The sequence below is a fragment of the Carlito syrichta genome, unplaced genomic scaffold (assembly GCF_000164805.1).
Source record: "Carlito syrichta isolate Samal-C Ts95f unplaced genomic scaffold, Tarsius_syrichta-2.0.1 Scaffold303666, whole genome shotgun sequence".
NCBI lineage: Eukaryota > Metazoa > Chordata > Mammalia > Primates > Tarsiidae > Carlito > Carlito syrichta.
This window is the reverse complement of record NW_007247762.1, coordinates 20,338-32,834: the sequence shown is the minus strand read 5'-3', so window position 1 is coordinate 32,834 and position 12,497 is coordinate 20,338. Positions and strand designations below refer to the sequence as shown.

The 12,497-nt window shown below is 49.4% G+C and overlaps 3 protein-coding genes across 15 annotated transcripts in view; 2 read left to right on the top strand and 1 right to left on the bottom strand.

Annotated features, from left to right (window-relative positions):
• FLOT1 (flotillin 1) overlaps positions 1-2,106 on the top strand; it is a 15,755-nt gene extending 13,649 nt beyond the window's left edge. For both annotated transcript variants that reach the window (XM_021712838.1, XM_008058952.1), the window contains one exon: positions 1,692-2,106. In XM_021712838.1, the coding sequence (XP_021568513.1) occupies positions 1,692-1,721 (30 nt within the window). In that variant the 3' untranslated portion in view covers positions 1,722-2,106. The remainder of the gene's footprint in view (positions 1-1,691) is intronic.
• Positions 2,107-3,391: 1,285 nt separating this feature from the next.
• On the bottom strand, positions 3,392-11,231 carry TUBB (tubulin beta class I). Of its 12 annotated transcripts, none has more exons than XM_021712835.1 (5): positions 7,692-8,063; positions 6,159-6,267; positions 5,763-5,873; positions 4,849-5,456; positions 3,392-4,503 (listed from the first exon to the last, which is right to left on the bottom strand). In XM_021712835.1, exons 1-5 carry the CDS (start codon positions 7,746-7,748, stop codon positions 4,399-4,401), a joined length of 990 nt encoding a protein of 329 aa, XP_021568510.1. In that variant the 5' UTR covers positions 7,749-8,063; the 3' UTR covers positions 3,392-4,398. The 12 variants fall into 12 exon arrangements, with proteins under 12 accessions (XP_021568510.1, XP_021568512.1, XP_008057142.1 ...); XM_021712837.1 differs by having other exon boundaries at positions 3,392-4,758; positions 5,365-5,456; positions 7,692-8,046; XM_021712832.1 differs by having other exon boundaries at positions 4,227-5,087; positions 5,334-5,456; positions 7,692-8,046.
• Positions 11,232-11,287: 56 nt separating this feature from the next.
• Positions 11,288-12,497, top strand: part of MDC1 (mediator of DNA damage checkpoint 1) — a 19,772-nt gene continuing 18,562 nt past the window's right edge. Inside the window, exon 1 of the mRNA XM_021712826.1 lies at positions 11,288-11,449. Coding sequence (XP_021568501.1) covers positions 11,393-11,449 — 57 coding nt within the window. The 5' untranslated portion in view covers positions 11,288-11,392. The remainder of the gene's footprint in view (positions 11,450-12,497) is intronic.

Here is a 12,497-nt window from a genome sequence, read left to right as displayed (position 1 = left end):
AGGATCACTGGAGCCCAGCAGGTCGAGGCTGTGGTGGCTGGGAGCGGCCACTGCACTCAGGTGATCCCTCCACCTCACCGGGCGTGCTACCACGCCCAGCTAATTTTTTTATTTATTATAGAGACAAGGTCTTGCCAAGTTGCTCAGGCTGGTCTCAAACCCCTGGGCTCAGGCAGTCCTCTCCCCTTGGTCTCCCAGAGTGCTGGGATTACAGGCTTGAGTCACCGTGCCTGGCTGTAGTGTCTAGAACAGTGCTTGGCACGTAGTGAGCATTGTATATGTTAAATACATATTTAGGCCTGGGTGCAGTGGCTCACACTTGTAACCCCAGCACTTTGGGAGGCAGAGGCAAGAGGATCGCCTGAGCCCAGGGGTTTGCAACTAGTCTGGGCAACATGGTGAAACCTCATTTCTATAGTAAGTCAAAAAAATTAGCTGGGCTCGGTGGCTCAGCCTGTAATCCCACGCCTTTGGGAGGCTGAGGTGAGTGGATTGCGTGAGCCTGCGGGTTCGAGACCCTCCTGGGCAGCGAGACCTCATCTCTACAATAAATCAAAAAATCAGCCGGGCGTGGGAGCGCATGCCTGTAATTCCGGCTACTCGGAAGGCTGAGGCGGAAGGATCACCGGAGCCCAGCAGGTCGAGGCTGCGGTGACCGGAAGCGGCCACTGCACTCCAGTCTGGGTGACAGAGTGAGACTCCAACTCAAAAAGAATAAAAAATAAGATAAATAAAATAAAATATGTAAAAAAAAAAATTAGCTGGGTGTTATAGCATATGCCTGTGGCTCCAGCTACTTGGAAGCCTGAAACGGAAGGATCGCCTGAGCCCAGCAGGTGGAGGATGCAGTGACCATGAGCATGCCACTGTACTCCAGCCAGGGCAACAGAGTGAGACTCCGACTCCAAATAAATACATAACATATTTAAGCCAGGTGCAGTGGCTCATGCCTGTAATCTCAGCACTTTGGGAAGATGAGATGGGCAGATTGCTTGATCCCAGGAGTTTGAGACCTGCTTAGGCAACATGGCAAAACCTTGTCACTACAGAAAAAAATGTTTTAATTAGCTGAGATGGTGGCATGCTCCTGTAGTCCCAGCTACTTGGGATGCTGAGGTGGAAGGATTGCCTGGGCCCAGGAAATTGAGGCTGCTGTGAGCCATAATTGTCATGATCATGCCACTGCACTCCAGCCTAGGCAACAGCGTGAGACCTCGACTCAAAAAAAAAAAAAAAAAAGATGAAGAAAAGAATAAATAAATGCATATGTAAATAAAAACACTGGGCCAGGCATGATGACTCATGCCTGCAATCCCAACACTTTGGGAGGCCAAGTGGCAACATAGCCTGGGCAACATAGCAAGACCTCATCTCAATGAAAAATAATAAAGATAATAAGTAAGAAATTAAAAAAATAAAAGCACTGAATCAGACCAGTGACTTTTAAGCTAGGTTCCTTGGAGTCTCCTTGAGGCCTGCAGTAGAAGATTCAGAGCTAAGCAGAGTCTGTGCAAGCAAGGTTCTGGCTCCCTCTATCCTCTTCTGTGATGGATCCTGATGTCTTTGGGGAACTGGCCTGAGCTAGGACACCAGAAAGAACACTCCTCCCTACAGCCCATTCATCTAAATAGGGACCTGAGAGAGCAGGGTGCCTGGTTCCCAAGTGTCATGCACTGTTGTCTTTTTGCCAGGTGAACCACAAGCCTTTGCGAACAGCCTGAGCCCTCAGCCCTCATGGATACCTAACCTCATGGCTCAAGTTGCCCGAGTGGTCTCTTCTTGCATGCACCCCAGCTGGCCTCCCTGAGCATGTCCTTTGACAGCGGGGTTCTACCCCTCATCTCTCCTTGCCAAATAGTCTGTGCCTTGCCTTGAAGGGGGTTGCTCCCCTTCCTGACCCCACACTGCCACGATTGCCAGTGCCAGGGTCCTATGTCAGCCTTCTGGTGATCCCACTCCACCTCATCCCAATTTATTTAACTTCATTAAACTAGACTGTCTGAACTTGTCTAGAATTCTGTTCTGATCAAGACTGAGAGATGGTCCAGAGATTCTTGCTGTAAGTACTGATACTTGTGAATAATAAAAGACTCAATTCAAAATAAATACTAGACCATAGCTTGCTCCCTTGCATACAAGACTTTCTAGAATGGGAAAAACCATTACTTATATACTGCTTAGTTACTTTTTTCCCCAAGACGGTAATCATCAGAAAAGCATGCCAAAATAAAGGAATGTTACGACTAGAGTTCCTAGAATTACTGAAAATATGGCTAAGGTCAATACAGAATTGTTTCCAAGGTAGCTTTGAGACTTATTTTGTGCACATAGAATCATGCACTATTGGAGTATAGACTTATTTTAGAATGGAACCAAGAAGCAGCACTCCCCAGGCTGACCAGGAAAACCCATATGACCAGTTACCAACCATAGGTACCCATAACCCATAATCCTGAATGGGCCATCTCATTGGAAATGGTGCAGCAGTGGTTTTTAACTGCATTTGCATAATCTCTTAGAGCACGAAGACTACTGGAGTCCAACCATTTCTGGTTCAGCACAACTAGGTAAGCCTGAAAATGTGCATTTCTGCATGTTCCCAGGGGTGTGCCAATGCTGGTCTGGGAACCAGTTCCATTTTCCATCTCTAGATCCTACATCTGAGCCTGTGCCTTTCCCAGTTACTGAGACTGACTGGTACTGTGGTTGAATGGTTTGGATACCAGAGATTAAGAAGAGTCAATTGGCCGGGCTCAGTGGCTCAGCCTGTAATCCCAGCACTTTGGGAGCCCGCAGGTTCGAGGCCCACCGGGCAACCTGACAAGACCTCATCTCTACAATAAACCAAAAAAACTAGCTGAGCGTGATAGTGCACATCTGTAATTCTGGCTACTTGGAAGGCTGAGGTGGAAGTATCAGCGGAGCCCAGCAGGTAGAGGCTGCGGTGGCCAGGAGCATGCCATTGCACTCCAGTCTGGGTGACAATGTGAGAGTCTAACTCAAAAAGATGAGTCAATTAACTTGTATCCCAGCATCCATGAGGAATGGGCCCTAGGACCTCCTTCAGATGCTATCATCAGATGTTCAAGTCCCTAATATAAAATAGCCCAATATTTACACATAACCTATGTACAGTCTCCTGTATAACCTATCATAAGATTACTTATACTTAATTCTGTGTAGCTACACTATATTTAGGGAATGACAAGAGGTCTATACATGTTCAGCACAATCATTTTCCCAAATATCAGGTTGGCTGAATCTGTGGATGCTGAACACATGGATACAGAGAGCTGACTGTACTGTGATATTGTCCTTGATTTACAGCAAAGTGTAACTTAATTTAGGCCCCTCCACCAGCAATCCTTCCCTAAATAAGCACACATCTCACAACTTTTTCAATTCCCATTTATTTTTGGCTCTTGGGGCAATGTCATCTTTTCAATATGAAAAAAAGCAAGTTCAACACAAAATAGAAATCTGAAGTGTAGGAAGGGACAAAACCAAGGGTGGGTGGGGGGAAGGCAACAGCAAGAGAGGGGAGATTTGCAAAAAAGGTGGAGGGTGTCTTGTCCTCTCTCCTCTGGAGAATGACTAACATTCAAGTGGCAGCATCACCTTTCCACATTAGGTCAATGATGTTACTCATTTTGGGGAGTAAGAAACTGGCAATGGGGAGGGCATTTTTGGGGGCTCAGGAACCAAGGGTGGTCCCTCTTAATCAACCCTTCTCTCCAACCAAGGCAAAAGAGAAATTCTAATATGTGAGAGAAGGATCTTGGCTTTCTTCAAAGAGTGATGCAGACCCCTCCTCAGGACAGTTTGGAGGAAGACTGAAAATGGAGATAATACTTGGTAACACCTCCCTTGAAGCTGAGGAATGGAACATAAAAATATCTGTATAATATAACTTGAATAGCCTGGATTTCCCTCTCCCAAACCGTCCTAGAATGGAAGATTTCATCTCATTCCTTATAGTTACTTCTACCTACCTTTTGCTTTCCACACCTTTGCTGCTCTTGGGCTTAGGATGGTGGCCATTATCGGGGTTTTTGGTAACGGAGTAGTTTTAAATGGGATTTGGATGAGACCCAACTTCTTGGAGAATTATTTCTGAAATGGGAAAATGTTAACTGGACAGATGAGAGTAGGCACCAGAAGGAAATACAAGGTTACCGAGAATGGCAGAAATCTAGATTTCCCAAAGTGGAAAGAGAGAGGAGACATTCAACAAACAAATATTTATTGAGCGCCTATTATGTGGCCAGGCACTGTTCTAGACCCCCCCCAAGGGGAAAAAAAAAAGAGGCAGCAAACACAAATTCTGAGGGAGAGGAAAGGGGCAGATGAGGAGAAGGCTAAGGGAACTGAGAAGCCTGAGGTGATGGGGGCTCTGCCTTAGGCCTCCTCTTCGGCCTCCTCACCGAAATCTTCCTCTTCTTCTGCGGTGGCATCCTGGTACTGCTGATACTCAGAGACGAGGTCGTTCATGTTGCTCTCAGCCTCAGTGAACTCCATCTCGTCCATGCCCTCACCTGTGTACCAGTGGAGGAAGGCCTTCCGGCGGAACATTGCAGTGAACTGCTCGGAGATACGCTTGAAGAGCTCCTGGATGGCTGTGCTGTTGCCGATGAAGGTGACTGCCATCTTGAGGCCACGAGGCGGGATATCGCATACAGCTGTCTTGACATTGTTGGGGATCCATTCCACAAAGTAGCTGCTATTCTTGTTCTGCACGTTGAGCATCTGCTCATCTACCTCCTTCATGGACATCCGTCCGCGAAACACAGCAGCCACGGTGAGGTACCGGCCATGGCGGGGGTCACAGGCAGCCATCATGTTCTTGGCATCGAAGACCTGCTGGGTGAGTTCAGGGACTGTGAGAGCCCGATACTGCTGGCTTCCACGGCTGGTGAGAGGGGCAAAGCCAGGCATGAAGAAGTGGAGACGTGGGAAGGGCACCATGTTGACTGCCAGCTTGCGGAGGTCAGCATTGAGCTGGCCAGGGAAGCGGAGGCAGGTGGTGACACCGCTCATGGTGGCTGAGACGAGGTGGTTTAGATCCCCGTAGGTTGGTGTGGTCAACTTGAGGGTGCGGAAGCAGATATCGTAGAGGGCCTCGTTGTCAATGCAGTAGGTCTCATCAGTGTTCTCTACCAACTGATGGACAGAGAGGGTAGCATTGTAGGGCTCAACCACAGTGTCTGACACTTTGGGTGAGGGCACCACACTGAAGGTGTTCATGATGCGGTCAGGATACTCTTCTCGAATCTTGCTGATGAGGAGGGTGCCCATTCCAGAGCCTGTGCCCCCGCCCAGCGAGTGGGTCAGCTGGAAGCCCTGCAGGCAGTCACAGCTCTCAGCCTCTTTGCGTACCACATCCAGGACAGAATCAACCAACTCAGCCCCCTCTGTATAGTGGCCCTTTGCCCAGTTGTTGCCCGCCCCAGACTGACCTAGAATGGGATCAGGAAAAAAGTTTAGTTAGTAGAGTATGGAAGACACAATGCTTCTACCTTTCAACTTGTGAAGTAACTCCCTTGGACATATCTTCTTCCTCATTCACCTGTGATATATTCTCCTTCTACTTCCCCCATACTTTACCAACTAGAGCAGTCACCACCCCCACCCTCCAATAAAGATTTCAGACCACGTGGTTGAATAAGCACTCCAGTACAACAATCATATTCTAACTCTTGCTCTTTACACCCAAATATGCTGAATATGACAGTATATGTCCTAATATCAGCTGTATAACTCACCAAAAACAAAATTGTCTGGTCTGAAGATTTGCCCAAAAGGACCAGAGCGAACAGAGTCCATGGTCCCAGGTTCTAGATCCACTAGTATAGCACGGGGAACGTATTTGCCACCTATAGGAAATAAAGTAGAGGAGTGAAAAAAAAAAAAAGAGGAGAGCAGCTAGAGAAGATGATAAATATGTTGGAAATGGAAGACAGCCGGGAACGCAAATTTGTCATCCCAGGCCCTGCCACCAGGTGGCAGCAGAGCCAGTCTCTGGCCCAGATGGTAGACCACCAAAGGGAAACGATTCGCCCAAAGGGTAAGGGGGGGGGGTCCCCGAGAATGGAAAGAGGGAACGCAAAAAAGTGGGAAGGAGGTAAGGGGACTCGAGTTTCCCAGACTCTGACCCTCACCTGTGGCTTCATTGTAGTACACGGATATACGGTCCAACTGCAGGTCGCTGTCCCCGTGGTAGGTACCGGTGGGGTCGATGCCATGTTCATCACTGATCACCTCCCAGAACTGCGGGGGTAAAGCATTGAGCCCTCAACACCTCAAGTCCCAACCAATATTCCCCCCTTTCCTCCCATTTTGATTCCAGAAGCACTCATGGCAGGCCCCCTTCTGGGTTCTGGCATCCCGTGTCTGCTTGCCACACCCTTCTCTGGACACTCGCACACCCGGGAAAGCCTCAGCTTTCCTTCCTTGAAATGGGATAATGTGCAGCTGGGAAGGTCGGGGGTCCGCAAGCTCTTGGGTTGAGTGGACTGAGGTGGATCAGACTTGGATAACCACGCCTCCCCGTCCCCAGCTGGGCACCGCCCCACGCCACCGAGCACAAAAGGCCGGGGGGAGGGGTCCGAGAAATAAGCTGCAGCCGCAGTCGACCACCTCCCTCCCTCCCTCCACGTGACTGCTGCGCACGCGCGTCTAGCAGCCAACAAAAGAGGGCGTCGCGAGCGGGCGGGGCCAGGGGCTGAAATACCGCCGGCGGGGGGCGGGGCCCAAGGTAGCGCGCCCGCGCCGGCGGGCAGGGCCGCATTGTCCCTGCGCGCCAGTGGCCCCGGGCCCCGCCCTTTTGCTACAACGTAGCAGCCGCACTTCCTCCCCGCCCCTCCCCCGCTACTCTGTAACCGCGCGCAAAAAAAAAAAAAAAAAAAAAAAAAAAAAACCTTTTTGGTTTCTGAATTTTATTTCTTCGCTAGATTTCCCCTCCTTGATTTAAGTGTTCTTCCCCCTTTAGTCCTGAGGGAATTAAGAAAAGCACATCCCCCTTTCCTCTCTCCTTTCTCCATATTCGTTCACGCCCTAAAAAGCTCTTGGGGCAGTTAAACCAAGTAAAATTAATCCCGAACATATTATCTTCCCACCCACGAAAAACTACAGGACCGCCCCTCGGGATTCGCGGGCGCTCAAGTCCCCGATCTTTTGTGAAGCTGAAAGCGCATGCAGCCCACCCGGGCGCATCGCGTCTCCCATTTCGCCTAGGAGGTCTCCGCCAATGCCTGCCCAATCTCGCCCCTTTCCCCTCCGATTTAGCCCTGCGAACCCTCGCGGCGATTGCTGGGTGGGATGCACATGGCCAAAACCTGCCCTCGCTTTGTCTCGGGCGGTTTCCGCATCTCTCTCCCCGCCCGGTTCTCAGACCGTTAGAAGATCCCCTTTAAGTAAAATCTTACAGATCCCTCAGCCTTCCCGCCCCCGAAACCCGAAGGGTCTTTTAATAGTTTCTCCAAAGTGTGCCTGCCCCCAACCCCCGAAAATTCCCCGTTTTCCAAAGGAAATGCTAGTTACAGTTGTATCATATTAAAAAAAAAAAAAAACCGGGGAGGACGAAGCTTGATTAAGGATAGGGTGCAATCGCCCCACAACCCATTTTTCAAAACCTATCTGGATTTTTTTCCTTCTAAAAAGAAACAGTTCAAAGAAAGGTTTAAATTTCTTACCTTTGCACCGATCTGGTTGCCACACTGACCGGCCTGGATATGCACGATTTCCCTCATGGTTAAGATTTACTTTAATTTTATGGCTCGCCTCAAGGTATGTACAGGGCAAGAAAATACGTAATTTTATTTTTCCTCTGCAGGTCGCAGACTGAAAGAATGGAATGTGCTCCAGAGGCTGGAGCAGCGAGGTCCGAACGCAGCGGCAGGAAGGTTCTGAGAGGGAGAAAGGAGAGGGGAGGGCGCGGGAGGGAAGGAAGGCAGGGCGGGGCGCGCGTGCGCGCGAGCTGGGAGGCGGGAGATTCCGCCCCGCGCGCGGTCGGGAGACAAAGCCTCATCGAGTCTGGTTCTGATTAGTCGATGCCGGTCATGTACCGGACGTCCATTGGTCTTTGCGCCCGCGGGCGAGCGCAGTCCTCTCTGGGAGTTGTAGTCCTCCATTGTTGTCCACGCTGCAAAATGAAGTGACGGATGGGTGGGTACCGGGTTTTTTTGTGTCGGGGTTTTTTGGTAAATGAAAAGCGATTTTGCCCAAGATTCCTTTCTTCTATATCTAAGCTTTTTGTTCAAAAAGGGAACAGATTTCGGGATACAGGAATTGGGAAGTCTGGGGCTCCAAAAGTTGGATGGTAGGGTAGGCACGCCCTAGAAGCTCCTGGCTGCAGCAGCTCTAGGAAGGACAGGGCTTAACTCAGCGAAAATGGGGGAGAAGTGTGGCTCCTTGACTTACTACCTAACATCTGGTCCTTGGTGACCTAAGGCATGAACTTTAGTAACCCGCTCTCCCCCATATACCTCAGAAAGGAAGGAATTGATCTCCTGCTATTTTCTTGGGAATTTTTGAATGATAACGTTTCGAAAGAGGAGCAAAATTGCAGGAAAGGTTTTAGGACAGAGATATTGTCTGGAGGTTATGTTCAAGAATAAGAATCGTTTAGAGAAACTTATATCTGCTATTTATGAAGCCAGAAATCTCCATCCATGTAGGGGTTCTGGGCCTTAGGGCAGAGTTTGAAGACACCTTGCTCATCTTGCCAAAGACCAGTGGACGTCTGGTAATTGACTGGCATCGACTAATCAGGGCCATGGACTGTAGGACGAGATACATACCTGATTTTCAGTCCTTCCAGGCCGCCTCTCTAGACACTTTGATGATGTCAGTGGTTTTCACTGACTAGGTGGCCACCATTGCAACCCTTCAGAAGCCCCAGGACGGAAAAAGAGGAGATGAAATTGATGGGGGGATGCTGGGCAGGGTGGCTTGAAGCCTGTAATCCCAGCATTTTGGAAGGCCGAGGTGAGAGGATTGCCTGAGCTCAGGAGTTCGTGACCAGCCTAGGCAACTTGGTGAGACCTCATCTCTACAATAAAATAAAAAAATAAGACAGCCGTGGTAGTGTGCACTTGTAGTTCCAGCTACTTGGGAGGCTAACGCAGGATTGCCTGAGTTCAGCAGGTCAAGGCCACGTTGGCCTTGAGCGTGCCACTGCACTCCAGCCTGGGCAACAGAGTGAGAATTTGACTCCAAAAAAAGAAAGAAAGAAACTGATGAGGAGAAATTGGATGGGCTAAATTCAGGATTCATCTGATTCTTCCTAGGGATTCATTTACTCTTTAGATAGATAATAAGTATCCACCTAACCAGAAACCAAAGATACAAAAATAATCAAGAGTTAGCTCCCTGTCCTCCAAGATGTGGCAGTTTGGTGAGAAGTGAATAATAAGTGTGGCAAGCACTGTAACAGGGGACATGTGGTATCAAATCAAGGTCATTGTTTTTTTTTGAGTTGGAGTCACGTTCTGTCGCCCAAACTGGAGTGCAGTGGTCGCTCCCAGCCACCACAGCCTCGACCTGCTGGGCTCCGGCGATCCTTCCGCCTCAGTCTTCCAAGTAGCTGGAACTACAGGCGCGTGCTACCACACCCGGCTAATTTTTTTATTTTTATTGTAGAGATGAGGGCTCACCAAGTTGCCCAGGCGGGTCTCGAACCCGCAGGCTCAGGCAATCCACTCACTTGGGCCTCCCAAAGCGCGGGAGCCCGGCCAAGGTCATTGTTAATTCACATTTGATCACATACAGATCAACATGTATTTCTAAGTCATTGTATAAACAAAGGAACATCAAGTTGTGTAAACCCTCTCTACCCACTTAAAATTTAATATTTTGCTGGGCTCGGTGGCTCAGTCTATAATCCCGCGCTTTTGGGAGGCTGAGGTGAGTGGATTGCCTGAGCCCGCGGATTCGAGACCCGCCTGGGCAGGCGAGACCTCATCTCTACAATAAATCAAAAACTTAGCTGGGCGTGGTAGTGCATGCCTGTAGTTCCAGCTACTTGGAAGGCTGAGGCGGAAGGATCGCCAGAGCCCAGCAGGTCGAGGCTGTGGTGGCCAGGATCGGCCACTGCACTCCAGTCTGGGCAGCAGTGAGACTCCAACTCAAATAATAATAATAATAAAAAAATAAAACAAAATTTAATATTTTGTTTTAGGGCATGATCAAAATGTAAGTAATTATTTTGTGGTAGTGGAAAGTGCTCTGAATATAGAATTCGAGAATTTTTTTGTTTTTTAAGTCAGGGTCTCATTCTGTCACCCAGACTGGAGTGCAGTGGCATGATCACGGCTCACTACATCTGGGACACCTGGGTTCAAAGGATCCTGCCTCAGCCTCCCGGGTAGCTGGGACTACAGGCGCATGCCACAATGCTGAGCTAACTTTTTGCTTTCTTTTGTAGAGACAAGGTCTCACTATATTGCCCAGGTTGGTCTTGAACTCCTGCCTCGGCCTCCCAAAGTGTTTGGTAACAAGTGTGAACCACCGCACTGGCCAGAAAACTTGTTTCGGTTTGTCAATACCTTCATTAGCTGTAGGATCCTAGGCAGGTCATTTAACAGCAGAGCTTCAACTCCCTCGTTTGTAAAATTTGCTTATGCCTATTTGATTGTTGTGGAAAGAATTGAGATAACGAATGAAAAGAACTTACTAAATTATACAAACGTCATACTGTTATTGCTCTCATTGTCTTAAGCTAATGATATAAATGATTTTATCATCCTCTCGTCCCTTGAAACGGGAGAACAGCCTTTAAGACAGCAAAAACTTCTCTGTTCGCCTATAGATCATTTCTCTAGGATCTTGCATTTAGAAAAATAACCTCAAAATGTCCGTCAGAGATGTATTCCCAGGAAGAAATGACATGAGTTCCACTAAACAAGACAAATCAAAAGGAAATGAAATTCCATTGCAATAAGGGATCCTCAAGCGCCACGCCTACGGGCTATTCTCCAACTGCAGCCTCCAGCCACGACTGCAACCCGCAACCCACTTTCAATTCTCCTGAGTCAGCGGACACCATGCCTCGGAGGACCGAAAAGGGCGCTCTGGGCGCACCAGACGCATCGGACAACATCTATGGTACAGCCCTTCTATCCGCTGCCGGCAGCTGGCGCCAAACTCTCTGATCGCGGTTTGGAAATCTGCGCGGGAAGTGGATGGTGGGCGGAGAGGCGGGAGTAGGTTGTCTCTTGGAGCTGCCCAATCCAAGTGCACTTTTCACTGAAGACGCTGCCCCTTTCCGCTGTTAGGGGGTGGGGCCGGTGGGGGCGGGGTTTTGCGTGTGTCTCCGCTCTGAGGGCTTTGTCAATCAGCAGGCTGTGAGAGACAGCGGCAGTAGCCAATCAGCGAGTCGGTTCCCTTCCGGTACATGCACTCGCACCTCCCGGGTTTCGACCGTTACTGGTGGCGCGCGCGGGGACTCAAAGTAGGTGAGTTCTGGGGGCCTCGCCCACGGCTCCCCAGGTGCCATCTTGGATCCCCCGGAGAGCCAGAGGGGCATGCCTTGGGTGCGACTGGGCGGAGGTGACGTGGAAGTTTGCTTCTCGGATTGTAATACACATCCTTACCTGGCGTCTCGCCCTGAGTTTAGGTATGAAGACACCGAGAGACGTTGGATCCCCAAGGAACCCACTGGGGTGGGGATCAAAGATGGTGGCTCTGTGAATTGGAGCCAAGCGTCGTGGGCCCCCGTGGAGTTGGTCAGTCATAAGGACGGAGTTAACACGTTATCCATACGGTGTCCTACTTTTCTAACCTTGTCAACAGACTCCCTCTAGGGAGTTATCTTTCAGGGTGAATTCCATTCATGCTGTTTTGAGTTTCTGTCATCTTTCGTTTGTTTTTGCGTCAGTACTGTTGACGGAAAAAAGCAAGTTCTATAAAGTATTTAAAGAGATTTATTTTGAGCCAAATGTTTGTGAGGTAGGCCCGTGACATGTCTCAAGAGGGCTTGAGAACATGTGCCTCAAGTGATTGAATTACAGCTTGGCTTTATACACTTTTCGGGAGACAGAAGTAACGGGCAAAACAAACCAATACGTGTGAAGTTTACCCTGGTTGGGCCCTGAAAGGCGGGACATTTCCAAGGAGGGGGCGGGCTTACGGGCCATAGGTAGCTTCAAGATTTTCTGATTGGCAATTGGTAGAAAGAGTTAAACTGTTTAAAGAATTTGAAATCAGCAAAATGAATGCTCGAGTTAAGATGAGGGGAAAAAACCGGGTGCGGTGGCAAGAGGATTGCCTGAGCACGGGTTCGAGACCAGCCAGGCCAACTTGGCAAGACCTGTCTCTACGATAAATCAAAAAATTAGCTGAGTGTGGTGTGCGCCTGTGGTTCCAGCTTCTTGGAAGGCTGAGGCAGAAGGATCGTGTGAGCCTGCCACTGAACTCCAGCCTGGGTGACAGAGTGAGACTCCGACTGGGGGGGGGAGGGGGGGGAAGAGGCAAGGGGCGGGGGCCCTCAGGCCCTTAAT

Excerpts from the sequence above, each read along its gene's own strand:
- TUBB (XM_021712827.1), bottom strand. The coding sequence starts at position 7,748 with ATGAGGGAAATCGTGCATATCCAGGCCGGTCAGTGTGGCAACCAGATC. Across the intron at positions 6,268-7,691 it reads GCAACCAGATCGGTGCAAAG|TTCTGGGAGGTGATCAGTGA; the intron begins GTAAGAAATTTA and ends TTACCCCCGCAG. Across the intron at positions 5,457-5,762 it reads ACCAGACAATTTTGTTTTTG|GTCAGTCTGGGGCGGGCAAC; the intron begins GTGAGTTATACA and ends ATCCCATTCTAG.